The 21,037-nt window shown below is 45.6% G+C and overlaps 1 protein-coding gene across 1 annotated transcript in view; it reads left to right on the top strand.

The window, feature by feature from the left end:
- Window positions 1–912: 912 nt before the first annotated feature.
- Window positions 913–21,037, top strand: part of nrxn3a (neurexin 3a) — a 121,080-nt gene continuing 100,955 nt past the window's right edge. Inside the window, 4 exon segments of the mRNA XM_070920600.1 lie at window positions 913–1,597; window positions 12,071–12,091; window positions 12,814–12,840; window positions 14,746–14,757. Of these exon segments, the coding sequence (XP_070776701.1) occupies window positions 913–1,597; window positions 12,071–12,091; window positions 12,814–12,840; window positions 14,746–14,757 (745 nt within the window).

The raw sequence follows: 21,037 nt of genomic DNA, 5'->3' as shown, positions 1-21,037 counted from the left end.
TAGCATGTGTTGCACTAGCCTTTTACTCTTTGATATGCTTTGGCGTGGATGGTTTCTGAAAAGCTGCAACATGGTGCTGAAAACACATGGTGCTATGAATGTACTGGTTTATAGAATTTTACCATTTCATTTTTTTTTTAAATTTTTTTTAGGAAAGATAAAATGGCTGTTTTGTCCAAATTAACTTAAGTAGTTACTTTCTACCTCGCGGGTAACCATAGCTACAGTACTGATGCTTCAGGCTTTTTTTTTTTTTTCTCTTCTCCCAGGGCGCCTTCTTCACTTATGTAACCTATTATTCATATTGTACACACACATGTCATGTGCTGCTATCGTGGGGTTTAGATGCAGGAAAGCACCCCAGGGTGTGTGTGTGTGTGTGTGTGTGTGTGTGTGTGTTTTTATTAGCAGTAGTAGTAAAATCAATGCTAAAGGACCCACTGTAACCCTCTGCCCCTCTTCTTCTCCCCCCGCCACAGACAATGACAGAACTGAGAGAGGCCTGTGGATCCCTTGTCAGCGCCGTCTCCCAGCAGACAACATGAAGGAGGAAATTCCACCAGCCCTGATAGCCAGAGAAGTCCCTTCCATCAGACCTTGCACCATGAGTCTTGATAGCATCTGTTCTGAAGTGTAAAAAAAAACCCCCAAAAAACCCGGGAGGAAAACAACAATTCCTCCATTCCTACCGATTGATCTGAGCGATTGATCTCGAGACTGTTAAGCACAACGACTGTTCTCCTGCTACTGCCCTCCTCCTTTTTAAAAACATATTTTTTATAAGAAATATTTATCTGAATATATCTCTGCACACATTGTGGATAAAACTGCGGATCCCTGAAATTCCATCGAACCACCCCGAGACTCTCTCTCTCTCTCTCTTGGATTTATACATTTTCTTTTTTTGCAGCTATGGATCTTGTAGGCCTTTCCATCAGGCTGCAAGTGTTCCTCAGCACATGTCTGGGACTGGAATTTTTGGGCACACCAGGTCAGTGGGCGCGCTACCTCCGCTGGGACGCCAGCACCCGCGGCGACCTCAGTCTCCAGTTCAAGACAGAGGCCTCTGAGGCGCTGCTGCTGTACTTTGACGATGGAGGCTACTGTGACTTTCTGCAGCTGTCGGTGGCGGAGGGGCGGCTGCAGCTGCGTTTCAGCATCGACTGCGCCGAGACCACGGTGGTGTCTGACAGGCGGGTGGACGACGGCAGCTGGCATTTTGCCACTCTAAGCAGGTATAACCTGCGCACGGTGCTGGTACTGGACGGCCAGGCCAAAGCGGACGAAGTGCGGCCTCAGCGCCTGTTCATGAAAATAGTAAGCGACCTGTTCCTGGGTGGAGTGCCTCAGGACATCCGCAACGGTGCGCTCACACTGCCTACGGTGCGAAACATGCAGCCCTTCAGGGGCACAATTACAGACCTCAAATATGGCGCCGCCCAGCCCCTGTTCCTGGGGAGCCTTAAGGTGCCCCTGGAGTCAGAAGGGTGGTGCACTGTGAACCCATGTGAGAACGGCGGCACGTGCTCGGTGGTGGACGGGGAGCCGGTCTGCGACTGTTCCAAAACAGAATACAAGGGCCGCTTCTGCAATGAAGGTAACGCTTGCCTTTTTAAAAGTCTCTCTGTCTCAAAGCTGTCGTTCACCTTGCTGGACAGACTCATTCACTTCAACTTTGATTTGAGTTCATTTCTTTTTTTATTTTTGTGAGTTCTCACCATTTCAATTTTTTATTTATCGCAATTCCAATTCCATTGTGCCAACATAGCCTCACAGAACCATTGCTGTTCCTGGGGGGGGGGGGGGGGGGGGGGGGGGGGGACTTGATTTTTTTTGAGGTATGGGACCAAAGCCAGTTAAATCTCTTAAGGGGAATGACGAAACAAATTGGCTTCTTTCAGAGGGTTTCTTTCACACGTGGAGCGCTGCGTCCTGTGTCCAGCGTGAATTCATTTGCCGTACCTCACGGGAGCGTTGCAGGCCGGCGTCACGACCTTGAGGGGTTCAGCGTTCTTCACATAACGCGGCTTTTTATCGAGCTAGTCTGAGGATTGTTTTTGCTATTAACACCAGGTATCCACCAGGCTCCGAGGCTGTTTGACTTTGTGGGCTTGCTTGCCTCTCCCAGTGATTGCCGCCATTATCCCTGTGTGTGTGTGTGTGTGTGTGTGTGTGTGTGTGTCGGAGCTGTAAAAAAAAATCAGAAAGCTAATCTAAGCACGGTTAGCCTGTGAGGTGCAGGTTAATGGCATCGGTCCTGCAGGCTGTGATAAGGACGCCTATGGGGAGAATGGGGCCTCCTGAGCCGCCCCCCCCCCCCCCCCTTTTTTTTTCCCCCCCACCCAATCACAAGATGGCAGGTGTTTTTATATCGCGTCCTTTTGTGCTTACAATTTTGCCAGAGCTGTGTTTCAATCGCTCTACAGCTGGCTTGTACCCAGACCAAAATTGATTCCTATTAAAAGAAAGCCCTTCACCCCCCCCCCCCCCCCCCGTGTATTTCCTCCCTGCAGGCCAAATAAAAGGCACTTGCTTTAGGTGTGATTTCCTGTGATTTGACAAATCTTTGAGCACAGAACATTCTGTGATAATGCCTGTTGTTTTGTCGTCGTCGTCGTCGTGGTAATTGGGGGACATGCAGTTAGCCCAGACACCCCTGCGTTTCTTTTTTTTTTTCCCCCGCGCTCTGAAGAAAACTCTAGTAATGTACTTCATTATTCGCAATCAATACACATTCCTCATTCTTTCCAAACCAGCAGCTTCCAGCAGCTGAGGAGTACACAATAATCTGGCTCCTTATGAGATAATCAATACCACTTAGATGAGAAAGTCGCTTAACTCTTTGTTTCCATTTAATTAATTCACACCAGAGGTCATTTGTTTTAATATATTTGTTCTGTACCCCCACCCCCACCTCCACCCCAACCTCCATGTTTGACTTTCGAGCGCTCTTCTTTAACCTCTCACAAATATGGAATTTACATCCCATTTGGGCTGACGCCAGATCCCCGGCACACACAGACAAAAGGCCGGGGGGAATCTGGAATTTAAAGATTAGGGCTTTTTTTTTCTTTTTTGTTATCTATCTCTGCAGGTGTTTGAAATAAACGTCTGCTCTTCCTCTTCCTTGTGTCTTTGGTGGTGGCGGCCGATCTGCTTCTTGCTGTTGCTCGGCTGATTGACTGGGTGGCATTTAACTGACGGCGGCGGGCTTCGAGGGCCGAAAAATCTCCACCCCCCCACCCCCACCCCTTAGCTGTCCTCCGTTGGCTGACACACACACACACACACTCGTGCGAGAGAGCAGCGGAAGGCCTGCTGGTGTGGGAAGTATTGAAGGAAAGTGCAAGCTCAGCCGGCGCTTTGTCACGACATCGGGCAAGCGTGGGGGTGGGGGGGGGGGGGTGAGCTGCAGCTGCCGGGCTGCCACGGAGAGATCAGCATAGAGGAAGTGTGGCTGGCTCCTCTTCTCAGTGCCAAACATATGCGAGAGCTCTGCTCTTGTTATTACAGCATGACATGGTCTGGCAGCGGATCGTGTAAGCTCACCCACTCACGGCTACAACAGAACTTCTGTCTATTTAGGATAAATTAAAGAGTAAGATCATTGTGGATTAAGTGAAGTACTAATAACAGAAATGTCATGGGAATGACTTAAAATATTACAGGAGTGTTACAAATGAGGCCACGTAAACGAATGCAAAGTACTCAACCTAAAAGTTCCCATAGTAATATTATGCTGGGCTTGAAATGATAATGCAAGGGAACTCTGGATATTTATTTTTGGTTTCAGAATTGGTTGAGCCCTTCTGAGAAATGATCTCCTGTTGCCCTCGTGGCACATATTTGGCATGATCCATACTCAAATTTCACATTCAGGCTAAGAGATGCCAAGATGCCAACATTAGTTGCCATGCAGGCTGACGGGTCTCAGGGTGGAGGCGGTATTTCACGTGAACTTCTGTTTAAACTGTGATGGGGGGGGGGCTATTTGTCATGATATCAGTGGCTGAGACGCTGACCAGTTGGAGAGACGGCCCGCCAAGATCATTGTTTTTTTTTTTAATTGGCTCGACCTTCTCCAGCGTCGTCGCGGGCCCCTGGTCGTCCTGCCAACACATACCACCGTACAAACGCTGCTGTGAAGCTCTAAAAGTCTAAAATTAGGATTGCAGGCTCATTACACCCCGCCGTTTGACAGAGCAACATACTGATGATTTTGCATCGAATGAATCCCATCGGGACCGTGGGAGTCATCCATTTTGTTTATGCTATATCGATGTTTCCACCCAGGAAATTGGTTAGCAGGGCTGGCAAACACTGTGAATACATTTGAGGCAATTGCTGTGTCATGTTGCGCCATTGCTGGTTTTCCCAGACACTTAATTAGCCGTACTATTACGCTACACGACAGAAGTTTTTTTTTTATGATGATTAATATTACATTTCACGCGAATTCTGACCGCAGAATCGGTGCCTCCACTTGTTGTGAGAGAGCAATATGGGTCAATTTTGACCTTAAGGCCACCAAGATCATTAGGAATCACATTCTGGGGACCATGAATATCCACAGCAGAGTAAGCACAGGTACATTTTTATACATTTTTACAAGGACCTCTGCAGCAACATGAAGGTTCTATGTACAACCGATTTCCAGCACCAGATATAGTTCAATAGGCTGATTTCAGACAGAATTGTCAACACTCCATTTCCATCTTCTGCCTGACGTTGCCTCCACTCCAACCCATTTCTGTGGGGGAGGGGGATTTTCCCTAACCAATCGTACGAGACCAGCGTATCCGCCTGAATCTTGACAAAGGCCCCACGGCGCTCATTGGATTGATCGCTTTTCGAGAAACCCACTGTTTCACATCATGATGCCAGACCAGAAGCGGCCCCCTTGGTGGAGTGGGCAGATTCAAAGGTCTGGACTCAGGCAAAGAGTTCTATGCTGCATGCTTAACTTTTTTTTTTCCGGCACTATCTCGAACCAATGTAGTTGAGAACTACTTGAATATTGTCATTCTTAGTACTGGGATTCCGGCGCTTACATCTATAAGCATCGCTACATACAGTATCCTCCTACTCCCTCATCCTCTTCAGAGTTCTCTCCCCAAAAACACACCCCGCCTCACCACCCTCCAGCTCCTCAGCGCTGTGATGGGTGACTCAGTGAGGCATCCATGCGTTGGCACTGGTGACCCTTGTGGGTTGATGTGGGCCTTCTTTCCCAACCCCTTGATTTACAGCCTCCACGTTGGGACCTGATGTTGATTTACGTCTGGCTCTCCCTGGAGGCAGGGACCGCCCTGAGAGGGTTTGGATGGTTGATTGTTAAGAGATAAATAACGTGCTTAATGAGGCTGGCTGAGGTGGACTGGTGGATCGCCTGCCTTTCAAATACATGACATGACAATACATGATTGTCTATAAAGGATCTCATTCTATGCCCTCAATCTGTAAAGACAGACTGGATCACACATTGCTCTCAGTTACTCTCGTACTTGCTGCACTACATTTACTTGGCATTACAATTATCTTAATTGGCCATTTCCCTGTCCTGGTCAGTGACTCGTAGTCGTATGTCATCATTGGCCCAATGAATAACAAAAGTATACACAAAAAAATACAATTAATATTAATAAAATGAAAATGTAGTGGAGCTAGCGGAGAGGTGACTGGAGCAGTCCGCGCCTTCTAAAGTGCATATACTTGATAGGATCCTGCCTAAATCTACGATCTGCTAACTCGAGGTCCTTTGGCAGGTTTTAGGATGTTCCAATACCTTAAATGTGTCTCGGAGAAGGTCAGAGCGAGGCACCAAATGCTCATTTCTTAATTTCCGTTCCAGGCTAGAATATTTATAGCTGTTATTTATTGCTCCCTCATGCCATTTCACATTTCTTTCTATCTACTCTTTCCCCAGTGGTTGCAAGTATCCGCCTGCGGTTGTTGCCGATGTTTCTGATGAGCAGCTGCAAAATCTTTTGTGCTCCGGCACCAGTATGTAACAAAGCTGTGGTTAAGGTTGGGTTAGGTTTAGGTACAAGAGCAACTTGATTAGGTGAAGGTCATGGTTGGGTTAAAATGACTACTTCTCTAAGGTTAGGAGACCTTCGCTTTCATGGTTACAGTAATAACCTCTCGGTTAAGGTTCGGGAATGATCGTGGTCGTGATTAAAATAAACCAATGTTGGCCGTCAGTAGGATGGGAAACAGTGGTTTACTGTGTGAAAAGTCCAAACTGTAGTTGTCTCAACTGTTCACCCTGGCCTTTTCCCTCTGGGACTTCCTGGCTCTGTAACAACCTTCCAATACTTCCTCCTTTGCGCCAATGGACAAGAGTCATAATTCCTACGCCCGCTAGAGGGCTTTGCCGAAACGGCTGATGCTCTTGTTTTCCTTGTCCTGCTCCATGCTAAAATTCTGGTGAAGAAATGTGTTTTCTAAAAGCCGTGAAATTGAAATATACAAATACTGCAAATACTGGAAACGGCCTATGAAATACCCACCATCTGCATGTCTTAATTACAGAAATCTTTCCCACACACATTCTTCAGTGGATTTCTACAAATGCTCTCAGTTCTTTGTTAACGAGCCCACAACTATATGAATTGTAGCCCGTTCAAAAAACAGAATTACACCTCCGAAATTCGAAGAGGTTAGACCTTCCATAGGTTGCAGCCAGTTACTTACCTGTAGAGAAAGCACTGTGAGGAGTCCACTGCTGCACGTTTGCTAGTTTACCAATATCTGATTAAGGCCAGTGCAAACAAGACGATGAACTCCTGCTCTGTTTAATTAATGATTAATTGATGAAGTCAGAGGGAGCGAGAAACTAGCAGAATTGCCGAGTTTAATGAGTAGAATTGATGATGTAAGAGAAAGCCGGTGATAAAGCTCGAGATCGGGCTGCTTTACCTTTAAGCAATCAACCGGGCTGATGATGTGCTCCCTGTTTAGATCGGTCGCACATGCGTTCGTAGCTAAACATTCTGTTAACACACTATTTTGGTAGAATGATTTGACAGCTGCAAGTTCTAAATCGGAGAGGTGTTGTCAGGCGTCTAAAACTAATTGATTCAATTATTATTGAATATGAATGATTTAATTCATTCAAATTCAGACTGTGCCACAGCCGGATAAGGTGTTCACAATCAATGGGTCCTCCCAATGAAACGACAAAATACATTGTTTGTAATTGCCCGCTAGAAGGACACATAGAATTTGTTTCTGATCAGACATCCCTATTGGCCATGTGAATTGGGTGTTGGAGCTTGCTAACTAGCCTAGCAGCCCACCGCCATGTCACACGTTTCGCTGCTCTGATTGGTCGTAGCGTCCAGGGGCATTTTGGTCGGTGCCTGTAGATAGCGCTTTGGTTAAGATTTGTTAAGGTGTAGGCACAAAAAAGGACTAGGGTTCAGGGAAACATTGTGGTCCCTACCAACCCCCAAAAAGACACAGATGAAGAATTGGAATGTCTATAGTTTGTTATCCAAAGGTTTTGGTTATGTGGTTGATACATGTACCTCTGGTAAATATTGTTACCTTGCTAGTTAATAGCAATAAACATTGTGGAATAGGAATCTTCTTCCATGAAACCCATCACTACCTTCTCCAGCCACAGTGGATGGACTGATATAGAAAAAGATATGGGTCTTTTTTCTTTTGTTCAAAGACCCTGTTAACTCAGAAACGTGTAGAAACGAGAAAACACAACCTCTTTCAATCTGTGGTTCCCCCTCCAACGAGCCTCAGCCCCATCCTGCCATCACCCAGCCGACGATCTATCAGCTGTGTGTGCCACTTCCCCCCCAACCCCCCGACCCAACATGAGCAGACGGCTTCAGCAGGCCCTCCCTGACTGTTTCTCCAGCCGCCCATATGTTCATATCAATGTGAAACATGGCTGCTGGTGAAATCGGTCAGCAAGAGGGTTATGGCTATTAGAATGATGACAATAATCAAGCCCTCAGCACTGAAATGACTTTATCCTGTGGGAATTATTGAAATAGATGTGTGTGTGCGTGTTTGTGTGTGTGTGTACGCACCTTTCATATACTGGTTTACCTTCTGCGTTAACAGCGTGCAGGAAACAATCGGTTAAGCCAGCGGTGATGAAGGAAAGTAGAATTTGAAATACCACATTAATCACTGCACTCTCCCAATTTATCCAACCCATCATGAATCATCCCTTTAAGTAATCCACTTTAAGCTCTAATCCCTCGCTATCCTCGCCTCACCTTTTGGTATTGAATTAAAAGAGAGAGTCATATTCTTACCTAGATTATGTGTCCACTGATGAATAAATGAAAGTTTATCACAGCGCCGGTGAGTCACCCCAAAGAATGGTGATCTGTTAGGATTTTATTTTTAGGAGGAGAGCTGGAGGATATATAGATTTGTTGAAAAAAATGTTTCAGAGCCCCCCGATAGAGTAATTATTTGGAGTTAAATGCTGGCTAGCCCGCCACTGGGAATCATACCTGTGAGTGTTTGGGTGGTTTGTTGACTGCTCCTATCTCCATCCTTCCTCTCTGTACGCACACACCAAAGCCTGATGACAGAAACACAGGGGAAGTAAATTGCCACAGGAAGTAGGTCAAGATAGGGAACAAAATAATGATGGAGCAGGGTGGGTGGGTGGGGTTGGGGGGTGAATACAGCTGATCATCAGGAGAGAGATGGGGCTTTGAACGATGAGTGGGAGAGAGAGAACTGAGAGGTGAATTTGTTGAAGGGCCACTTCGCCCATTTTCAATACTTCTCTCTATCTACCCGGGTTGGGGATATAGTTTGAAAAGTCGTCGCCAGTGTTCTCTGTGTCGCACCTGTCGCCGTCATTTCACGTAGTTTTATCGGGGCAAGGAAGAACTACAGGCTTGCTCGCTTGTATTGCAAACTAGCGACGTTTTTTTTACGACAGCAGAAAATGGCGTCCCAAAATATGAGCGACAAGGTCCGATGCTACGGACGACATTGTGTTGGCTGACTCGGCTATGCGGCCGTCTTCGTCCGAGCCGGAGTATACGCCCAAAGAAATGCTGTTGCTGACTGGTGGATGTGTAAAGCATCTGATTTATCCCGTCTCCTGCCATCAGTCAACGTAGTTTGTTTCAACCGTGACCGCAATCTTTCCCTAACCTTAGACAAGTGGGTTTATTTGCCTCAACTGAACCAGACCTTGACGTTAGCGATGGCGCCGGACGGGCATCCTTGGAAATATATCCATACTGGACAATTCTGCACCTCAGGATTCACGACCAGTTCCATCAATCAGGGCCAATGCAGGATGCGGTGTGTCCTTCATGTACTGAGGCAGTGAGGCTTTTCATTGACTGTAACCACCCTTTGTTCCTTGTTGACCTTGACCACAGTGTAGTTGTCATGCGCAAACACTGTAGAAAGCGAGAATTCTAAAAATGTTCGCGTTCGACCATAATCGTGGGTTTTTGCGGAGTCCTGAAATCATCCAATACTTCTAGCCTGTAACGCCAAAAATGATTTCATTTCTGCATCTTGTGTATTCAGTCGGTACGCACAAAGTGTTCATTCGTGAGCCTTGGAGGTGTTAGTATGTGTATTTTTGAACAGGCTAGCAGTCTCCCCCTGCTTCCAGCCTTTAAGCTAAGCTAGGCTAACCATGTCCTGACTCCAGCTCTGTCGTAGCACGCAGACGTGAGATTGATATCCAAGTCCAATAGGTCAGTAGAGTTATGCAGGAGCTCTCCTACCGTATGTATTATGGGGCTTTTGTACTGCAGTAAAGACCCCTAACAAAGACATTTACATGTTACATATTTTCATATGCATTATGTCAGAAAGCTGAGCAAGGTTAAACCAGATCACAGCCTGGAGACTGCATGACAAAATATATGACTAATATAGGCTGGGGTCATTGTTTGATTACCCCACCCCTAAGACCTAATTGGCATCTTTTAAATATTATATAAATTATTTTTTATAAGCTTTTTTTATCATTGGAGAAGTTTTATATTAAGTTTTACTTGTGCCCGTGCACCACAAACTACATCCTTGTGATGTAGTCCAACTGTATTTTGACCTAACCTAAACCGAACTCTAATCTGAACCTTAAAAACCAAGTCTGAACCTGCAAACACTCCCTTGAAGTAATGGAGGCCGGCCAAAATGTCCTCACAATGCACAGATGTCCTCACTACGCGGGAATGTCCTCGCTATAATGGCGTCAAACTCAAATTGGTCCCCACAAATTAGCAATACGAGCCCGTGTGTGTGTGTGTGTGTGTGTGTGTGTGTGTGTGTACATACACACTTAATCTGCTCTAATCTCCTTCTGTCAAGAATGTCGCGCTTCTGTTGGCATTTGAGTGTGGAGTTCAATTCTATGGAAATCTCAAATAAAGGCCTCAGAAAGGACGCAGGGGAATTGAAGCTTTAGCAAGATTATCCCAACATGCACGCACACACACACACACACACACACACACACACGTGCGCATATACAGCCTTCCTCTCCCAGATGACCATTTGATCAACTCTGTCCATGTTGGAGCACAGCTGACACGAGTCCTCAGTTTAAACTGAATTAACACCTAATGCATGTCTGATTGACTTCCATCTTCTTGCTTTCACATTACCACCCTAGCGTGCCCAATTAGCCCCCGCTAAGAGCATTTAATGCATCTCAAGTCAATTACTTTTTACTTCATTTTCCAGCTACTACATTTCTGTGAGTGGCCTTAAAAAAAATAAATAAGGTTTTTTTGCGATGATGAGCACCGTGTGGTTTTTGCCCCGCCGAGGTGTTTGGGGAAAGAGGTATAAACTCACTTACCCGTCCAGTATTTGGCAGCATATCTTCTCAAATTCCATGGCACACTTGGCAGCCACAATATTCATGGTTCCCAGAGGATGAGTCCTGACCATTTCATGTCTATTTTCGTTTTTTAAAAAAGAAAAAAAAAACCCTAACCTAACCCCATCAGAGGACAAACGCGTCTATTGCTTTTAAAACACTGCAATTACTCTTAATTGTAAAGATAAGCTCAAATGATTCAGATCCGATGTGTCAATATAATGGAGAAGAGAAGAGTACATGGTGATAGTTTAAGTCGGGTTAATGGGCGCATCACCGCCCCTTTGCCAATCTACAGGCAGTATATGATGTTTATGTTTATTATCCGTGTTCGTGTTCAAAATAAATCACTTTCCAATAAGTGGCCCTTAATTATGGTCTGCAACCCATTCGTTTCTTTTATGACTCCATCTTCCATTTTTTGGGGGGGGGGGGGGGGCAGCTTCTCTGTGTGACATTATGTTACCACCATTTTCATGTTTTTTTCCCAGAGGGCGATGTCGGTAGTGTAACCAGCTTTGCATGAAGAAATATGGAGATCATTCAGAGAGCGCCCCACCACCAGCTCTCCAATCTATCACCAAAGCTCAAAAAGGGGTCACACATTTTCCGACATTTTGTTGCTGCGGATATTCATTGTTTCCGGGGGGGAATCCGGGGTTTTTTCGATGTTATCAGCCCCATGGCTTTGACAAACTTCATTATTTTGCCCCACGGCCGCAGCAAAATCATCAGTACGGCGTCCAAACCTTTTGCACAACGTTTGTAGGCTTGTTCTCTCGCAAGTCGCTTGAAGGACGAACTGTATTTTCCAATATCTTTTTCAGCACAATATTCATGTCTTTATCTTTATTTTTTTATGATCTATTTATTTATTTATTTTTTGCCTTTGTGTATTGATTGCTATGATTGAGCAACAACACCTGCCAATGCCCATCAAATGAGGTAGACGTGTCTGGACTGCAAGATAACGGAAAGACTGGAAGCGTGCGTGAGAAGCTTTTTCCTTCATGCTGGATATTTCTCTCTGACTGAACGATGGCTCGACTCATCGTTGCTAAAAAAAAAACCACCTCTGCGTTGTAAAATAACATACACATGGCTGTGCCCGCTGTATGGACTATGAATTGTGTGTATTATCATTTGCATGACAGTCAACATGCAAGCAAGTGAGAGTGTTTCTAACGCTGGTTTTCTTTTCCTTGTTTTCTCTGTCTCCTTCTGTTCCAGCGGTCTACAACAATATGCCAGGTGAGTTTCACTGAGGAGAAACTTTTCATTTTATTTTATTTTATTTTTTTAATGTAAATGTAAATGCATGACAACCTTATGGATTATCTGTATAGCTGCAGATTTCCAGACAGGCTAATGGCTTGGTGATTCTGCAATGCCAGGCCATCTTTAAAGGTAGATTGCACAGAAACGACCACACCCTATTTAAAAAGAAAGAAAGAAAGACAGAAAGACGAAAGTTAAGAGTTAAGTTGCTGCTGTACGCATGCAGGAGCAAAATAAGGAGACTGCATATTTTTTCCCACTTCAAATAGTCCAACGAAATAACAGGCTGTTTCTTCTGCATCATTCATTTCGTAATTAAACGGTTCAAATGTTACTTCCACTGTGTTTCACTCTGGCCAACGGGTGGGTGGGGGGTGGGGGTGGGTATACATTTAGATGTGTTTCTTTTAGCTATACATTACCCCCTTTCTCGTGCGAATGGGTAGAGATGTCTACTATGTCGCTTCTGCTGACTTGCTGGTGTTCCTTTTGTGAAGAGAAGCCTCCTGCTCAGCCGCAGGAAGCTTTGTGTCACCTGTCAGTGTGTTCTGATGTCATGCTTTTCCTCCTGCACGGCGAGGGAGGGGCTGGGGGGGAGAAACATGACATGTCATCACAATACTAAAGCAGTATTGAAATTGAAGTGTTCTCTTTTCTCAAGTGTTCTCTGTCACTCTTTCCCTTCTCTTCTCAAGGCCTTGCACATATGATGGCAGAACAAGGTACGCCTCTCTTCTCCTCTTCTTCCTCTTCCCTCGTGACCATGTCTTTTGGTTTGATTTGTGACTCTGGCGTGGAGCTGCATGTTTTTTTTGGCGTGGAACATGCTTGTATGCGCATGGTTCCGTGCGCATTGTGATACAGAGCGTGATTGTGATTACGTGTCTTTATGCGCTGTGCTGCCCCACGAAGCCAAAACACAGCCACTACGTGCTTGATCAAAACAGCGTGAAGACTATCTGACATTTTTGCGTAACAAATGTATTAGAGCACCACCCAGTGCAAGGTGTTTGCCCCCGCTGCCCTAAATGAACAGTATTGCTGATGACCAAAACATTTGATGTCTCTGTGATGGTTAATCCACCAGTATGTGCAAGCCAAGCTCTTTAATCAAAGTGATCTCTTTAATGCTAAAATATAATTATTGTTGTTATCCATGAATTCTCAAATTTACTGTTTTACAAAAAAGCAGAAAAAAATAGTAAAGCACATTATTATTTTTTGATTGAGATGCCGAATGACAGTTATTTACTTGCATTCCTGAACAGAAACATTTGTTTTAGTGGTTGCAAAGAATGCAAGCTGTTATCAGGGCCAAAGGAGGTCGTACAGAATATTAAGATTTCTGGTTAATATATGTGAATAAGGACTATTTAGTTGTTCCAGTTTGTTGTTTGCCTAATAAATAACGATACAATTTTTAGTTTGAAACAAGTTTTTGACAGATTTCTAAAATATTTGTGTTTTCTCATTTTTATGACAGGTGGTCTAATACATTTGTTAAGCTATATATATTGATATTAAGCTATATATATATATAAGCTATGCTATAGAAATCTCTGCTTTCCATGGAAACTAACAAAAGTCGTACTACAGGAACTGTACCTCCAGCTAAAGCAAGAGAGAGTTATTTTAAGTTAAAGCTATTTCCATTTTCTGAAACTTCATGCTTCTACTCCACTCAAGTACTTTTTACTCCACTACATTTATCTAACAGCCGTAGTTACTGGTTAACTTTTCAAATTAAAATTGTACAAACAAACAAAAAAAAAAACGAGGTCCCCTAACCTTAACCAAGTAGTCATTTTAACCATGATGGTTTTCTAACCTCAACTGAGGACTGATTTGAACCCAAACCACGAACTGTCCTTAAACCTCACCAAACCGAGACCGTGTTGTAAGATCAGCTGATGCCCTCCTGTCAGTAGTAACGCTTGTATGTGTCATTCCGGAGGGCACTGACTATATATTTTGTCGTTTTTAATTTGGAGGAGAAAAAAAAAATCTACTATCTGTCTGCAAAATATCTACAAAACCTGTCATTGCATACAATCAATCTGGCTCACTTTAAAAAAGGAGCTGCACGTAAGTTGTATCCGCTTTTGTAGCTGCCGACGAACGAAATAGGTTATTCACATGAGTACGGCGACCAGGCGAGCAGCTGGGATCTGACCATTGTGCAATAACGAAAGGGTTTTCCTGTTAGCGACGCCGCCTGAATGCAGCGTAAGATAACCTTTTTTTTTTTTCTTTTTTTTTTAAATTAGTTTAAATTTCAACATAAAGATTGGGCAAATAGTAGACAAACGCACACACACACACACACACACACACACACACACACAGCAAAACAGATTCATTTGAATTCTTACAAGCTATAAATATTCAAAATGAAGTGCTATTTTACTACTTCAGTGGGCAGGGTTTGCTGTGACTTGCGTGTTTTGTGATGTACAATTGCATCAACGTTGCTGCTGTACATTGATTTATCCTGATGTATTCATGTATACATTGATGTGTTTGCTGGAATTTGAACTCATGTCTCCTCTTCTTCTTCTTCTTCCTCCTCCTCCTCCTCCTCCTGCTCCTCCTCCTCCTCCTCCGGGCTCCTCCTCCTGCGCCTCTAGCCAAAAGCAAAGGTACAGCCTTTTCGAAATCTTTCCTTTTCCACCTCTATGAAAAGCAACGCTTGCTCTGTGAGTGTTTTTTTTTTTTAAGAGCAGTGCCATGTGTTTGATGCTCCGATGTGTTTGCTTGTCTGTGCTCCTTCTGTAATGGTTTCTCATCAAGGGTGCGTGGATTAAGTGAGTAATTAAGACAACCTGAATTGAGGGAGAAGGAAAAGGGAGTGTGTGTTGGCTTTGTTTTCTTACTCTCTGTGTGTGTGTGTGTGTGTTTGAATTTGTTAGAATGCCGTGTGTGTGCGTGCGCGGGGGCTTTACGACGCCAAGTGAACATCGGCCACTGTGGATCAGTTTTCACAGGCACAAGCCTCTCCACCCTCTTCCTCAGTAAACCAGGGTTTCTCTCCTCATAGCTGATGTTTACATAAGCCGAGTCCAAATGACAGCATTCATAATTCATTCTTACTACGGGCTGACAGAAGCCGGATTTATTTTGGTGGTGGGGGGGGTGGGGTGGGTTGTTTGGTTCATTCATGCTGGTGAGAATGCACAACTAACTGCCCTGAGAACTGCTACACAGGTCAGTGGTGTGTGGGGGTGTGTGTGTGTGTGGGGGGGGGGGCTCAGGACAGGACAACATGTAACACCGATCAAACAAGCGCCAGCTGAAAATCATAATGTCAATGTTCTTTCATTTAATGACCAAGGTATTGTAAATCATTTACACTAGAAGGCCATAACAATGATTAGTATTATATAATATAGATATTATGTGTGTGTGTGTATAGATCTATATATAGACATATATATAGACATGTTCTTTTTCCCTCATAGTGCTCAGTAGTCAAATACAGGTATACCAATTGTTTTTTTTATTAAAGTTACCTGATCAATCCATGATGCCGCAGTTAAAGTGGAGACCCATGTGAACAGTCTACCCCGACATGCCGGTTAGAAACACTAGAGTCGGTGTTGTCATTGGCCGGCCCAGAGATGTGTCTTTGGGTGCTGGGCGCCTTGAGGAAGCTGTAATTGGTCGCAGCCCGGCCTCGGTACACCTCGTAATGGCTTCCCCCATTCACAGAGCGAAGCTCGCGTAAGCTCCCGGAGATTCCTCTCCCCTCACCACCTGTCTCTCCCCCTTGCCGCTGTGTCGAATCACTGAGCGAGATGGTAGACATTATTAGGCATCGGGCTCCCTGTCGCCTCCTGTTAGGCAGAGAAGAGGATCCGCCCGGGCTCTCTTTGCGTGGCGGCTCACGCTCGGTGGCGGGGCCGGCAGAGGAGGGGATAATAGGAAACTGTGCCGTCGAGGAGTTTTACCGTCATGGGCTGAGACGGCGCTTCTCTTCTCATTTGAAGTTTTTTTTCTCCCTTTGTCACTCTCTACTTTAATATTCTCGCAGTCTATCGCCCCCCCCCCCCCCCCCCCCCCCCCCCCTGCCGTCTCTCTGTTGTCACTCCCTAATTACGCTTTCCCTGACCTCTCTCTCTCTCTGTCCTCTTTCTAAAATCACCACCGGTTCCCAGTTTTGGTCCCTTTTTTTTTTTTTCTAAGTGCAATTTTGTCCATTGTAGGTTAAATTTCATCTAACGGCCCCCGCAGCAACACACAGCCACCGAGGCTGCCCTTTAGTGCTGTTTTATGTCAGTACACCCGGAGACACCACCGCGCAAGGCCACCAGCCGACCTGACCGTTAGGGAAGCTGTCGCGCCCGTCGAACCGACAGAGGTGTCTGAAGCCCCTGTCGACGCGGGGCTCGTATTAGTCGCAGTCCCACTGGGATGTGGAACAACTGCAGAGACTGCCTCTGTTCTTGATCTGAGTCTCGAATGTCACCAAAGCACATTTGTGTCGTCGGTGTTTGCTCCATTTCAACCGCCATCCCAGTGATGTGGGATTATTTCGTTTTCCGAAAGGATTAGCAGAGTTTTGATGCAGATCGCTTCCCTTTCAACGGGTTTCAAAAGGGAATTTCACCTCAAAGCCCATTTGGGTTTTCAATCTTATCGTCTCCATCGGTGGCTGTCGTGGAATTGCAGGTGTTTCTAAATTTCCATCTCCACTGAGCACCTCAAAGACTTGTGTGTCTCCGTTTTTTTTTCCCTCAGCCCGAGACACTTTGGTTGCTGGAAGTAGGTTGTGTGCTGCGCGTACCCAATTTGGCGGACGGTTTGTGTCTTCAACAAATACGGACCATAAAAACATCAGTACGAGGCGGAGTACTTGCATGGTAGAGCAGTCGAATACTTCCTAAATTGATGGTGCAACTTCTAAAGATGTCAAACGTGAAAACCATCATCGGCGTGCATCGGCCGGTTCGGAGCGAATGAACTAGGTTCGTAGAAGTCGGCGGCGGTCGGCTGTAGAGGAAGTAGAGGGAGAAAAATGGAGCGAGGTCCTCAGGAATTTGTTCACTGGGTTTGAAGTTTCGAGTTTGAATTGTTCTTTCATGTCGGCGTAGAGCTGGCCACGTTCCATGCTGTCGTGGCGTTTGCCATATCCCATTTAGCTCATCACCTCTTTTTTCGGCAAAGGCAAAACACCTCAAAATGGTGAAAAAAACCTGTGTGGAAACACAGCTACTGTCCCGCGTTTGCCAGTCGTGCATTAATACATTTGCTCGTCCTTCTTGATGAAACACATCATGGGCGCGCTCGCCGATGGAACAAAAATATGAATGTGTTTGTCGAGGAGGGACAAGTGGGCATGTGTGCTGAGTCCCAAACTGAGCTGCCAGCAATGACAGATGCTCATGCAGGCTGTGAAGAGAGAAGAAGCTCTTGATTATTTTGCCTGCAGGGTTCAAAAATATGCCTATGGCTGCAAGAAGGCATGTTTGATCTTTAAAAAAGGGGCAGATCTTCCACTACCGTCATCTTAATTTAGATAGAAATCAGCGGCATGGTTATGATTTCGATATAATAACTTAAACACGTCCCCGTATCGTGTATTTTATTGTATTATTATTTATTTTGTGTAATCCTGCAGCTATAGACCTAATGATAAGTAACATTGCCCTGTCAAGCAGAAAACCCAGTGAACCTGTTCATGATGTCAAGGTGGTGTGAGGATGGGGAAGAACAGACATGTTGGCAGGGGGGTTGATGGTCGCTGGTAACTGGGGATGGGGGGTGGGGGTGCTTGGACAGTTGTGTTTCCTGCGCTTGACTGAGTGCTGGTAAGTGAGCCAGACATGGAGGGCAGGGATGATAGCCTGGCATCAGTGACTGGGATTGGTGGACGGGTGTTGCCTGCAGGGCATGTCGAAGGGTGAAAAGGCAAAGTGCGGTTCTTGTGAACCCCGGAGAGGCTTTTGGCTCATTGGTTTGATCAGGTGCGCGTGAACAACGCGACTTGTTTGAGGCTCCGCGTAGGGGCCTCACCCCGGAAATGGCTGCTTTCGTGTGACGTTTGTTGGCAGATGGTGTCTTTCAAACTCCAAGCCCGCGGTTCGCAATGAAGGCTCTCTGAGCTGGGATAACGCTGCTTTAACATTACTGGGGTCATTTCGTGTTCAGACTTCATTGAGGCTCCACCCGAGCCACAGGGCTAACCCCATGCAACCTGTTTTTAAAGGGCCAAGCAGGACCGTCTCCACGTCTCACGGACCACACCACTCCTAACCACTCCGAGACTTCAAGCATCAAATCTATTACATGTGCTGTAACTTATGGCGCCATGCACCCCTCAACCCAGTCCCTGCACCCCCGTCCGGACAAGGGATCACTTTGATAGCCTCTCCCTACTAACTGTCATGCTTGTGGACACTGCTGGCTTTTGAGTGTATCGTATGTGCAATGGCAGTAAAACTAGTAGTTATGTATCCTTTACGGATGGATGACTGGTACGCTGTTTATACTGTACGTATGTGATTCACTGTGCTCGGTACATGGTGTCAAGATATACTGTCTAAATATAACAGAAGGGGTTGTAGGAAATACAACACGCTAACACCTTGTCATGTGACTCAGACAGAAGCCGCTCTTGGCGAGCCTCTCACACCCGAGTTGTTCATGCGGTCCCACGCTGTGCCGTGCGGGCAGGCATCGCGTGCCAGAAACACAGCGGTGGCGACAAAAACAACAGACCCAGACGAAGCAGAGAGAGAGCACAGCGCTGACAAAAACACTCCTAATTCAGTTCCTCGTGTCCTTCCCCCGGTCTCCCTCTCTTCTTTTTAAGGGTTTAATGCCCTTTGCGACAGCCAGACAGAATTCAACCGCGAGTGCTTCTGAAAGGCTTCTGAACGATATTTCGGGTCGCTTTTTTTTTGTGAGGAAAAAATACGACATCGTGATGACAAAAGCGCAAGGTGTGGAATCATATCGAACCCAAACGTTCCACCCAAAAGGCTCAAACGTTGTCAGTCGAATCGGATCTGCCGGTTCAATACGAATATTCGACTGTTTGTTCCTTTATTTTCATATAGGCCATCAAGCAATGCTTTTTTGAACGGGATCCGGTGGGGCGTTCAGGGCGACAGCGACGCTCAGTAATAGAGTAAACAATCCAAGTTAGCCCTCCGAGTGTTGTTAATTTCTTCTTCATTCCCCGGATGTAGGCGATGATTCGATGATGGAAGGAAACTCCGCTGATACTGACTTTTCACATAATATTCTTTATTTGCATCAAAGATCAGGATCAACAGGCATGCGCATCTTGGCCTGTACAGCACCCGTAGCCGAATCAGTACTGCTGCCCCGAACACTGTTCAAGCTCGTCTTTTATACCTTTAGACATGCATGGGGTCCTACTACAACACACAAGTCTGTAAACTTCCGTTCCCTATCTAGGGGTCAGGAAAAGAGACCTCTCAGAATGATGTTTCACGTACCTTAACCTCTCAGAGATAACTTTTCACGTACCAAGGAAGATCTCGTCTAAACAACAATGCATCTTATCTTTAAGGTGCCCCAACATCTGTTAATTGTTTACCTGGAACATTGCATACATAGCAACTTTGTACTCCATATCATTGTCTGAAAAGACTACCTTTATGATTAGTATCAAATAATACACATCACGAGCTAATGCATGCTAACTAAGCTAACGGGGGATCAGAATTTCTTTTTTTTTTTGTTGCAGACACCAGATATGAAACAAAAGCCAGAGAATATATCGTATTAAGCTGCCTCCATCTCACCCGGACTCACACTGGGTCCTGGTCCACAGCTGCCTGGACCCGCCGCAGACGTCTTCACCGAGCGGACGGGATGACTTGACGCAGTGGAATGATTTTGCGTGAAAGTGAGGGGGCGCTCATTCTGCAGCTACTTCTGCAACACCGGCTGGCAAGAAAAAACAAAAAAAAAATGACTATGCTGAACTTGAAGAACCTCAGTCGACTGAGGGGAGTCCGACTGATGATTAGAGTCTTCGACTTTGAGGGGGCAGCCCTATTCTCGATAAACTCTCAGTTCTTTAAGTATGCGCGTAGCCCACTAACGGTCCTCGCTCTTGGTTTCCCCCTCAGTGATTCCACCTCGGCGCCCTGAGAAAGACGGATGCACTGACCATCCAATCAAGTGGTGTAATCCCTTCATAAGTAAGCAGTCAGGCTGTCACTCAGCTCTCTATGAACTCAGTGAAGCCAGTGGTGGTGGGGGGGGGGCAGCTGGGTATGGCGATAAAGGACCACACGCATACTGATAGAGCTGGTCTCATTCAGGCAACTTCTGTACCAGACAAAAGTTGACAGTCGTGAGAGAAACTTTGGTTTTCAACTGTGAACTGCAGCTTTGGCGACCAAAGGGTCAAAATTCGGACAGTTCCGAAAGTACAGGACAAAAGTCACTGCTGCGTGTGACACAGTCCATTGGCTGCCACCAGCATTGCCTAGTGTGTCTTAGTCTCCAGTCTTTGTACGTTTCAGCTGGTCTTCAGGTTGGTCCAAGCTTCAGGCAGGCGGATGGACATCAGGCGCGGTCAGCACAACCATTGTGACTGTTTGGAGAACTGACACCAAGGCTCATAATGCGAGTGTATTGCTAACGGTCGTTAAGGCCGGTGATTACAGATAATTCGAATTTGGTGCTTTCGGGAACGGTAATACTAAACACGCGCGCAATAACGGCGTCGGTCTAGTGTCCGGACCCCTCTTCGGCTCTGTCTGCGCCTGGATGATGTGACGTTTTTTTTTTTTTTAGTCGGTTTTAATCAAATTTAAGTTCCTGACATGTTTGTAATGTATATCAGACATCACTACGTGTGAAAAGTCCTCCAGGCACGGTGTGTGTGTGTGTGTGTGTGTGTGTGTGTGTGGAGGGAGGGATCGATGTTTCCTGGGGAGC

The sequence above is a fragment of the Enoplosus armatus genome, chromosome 15 (genome assembly GCF_043641665.1).
Source record: "Enoplosus armatus isolate fEnoArm2 chromosome 15, fEnoArm2.hap1, whole genome shotgun sequence".
In the NCBI taxonomy this organism is placed as follows: domain Eukaryota; kingdom Metazoa; phylum Chordata; class Actinopteri; order Centrarchiformes; family Enoplosidae; genus Enoplosus; species Enoplosus armatus.
Note: the sequence above shows the minus strand (reverse complement) of the source record. Positions and strands in the feature narration are given on the sequence as shown.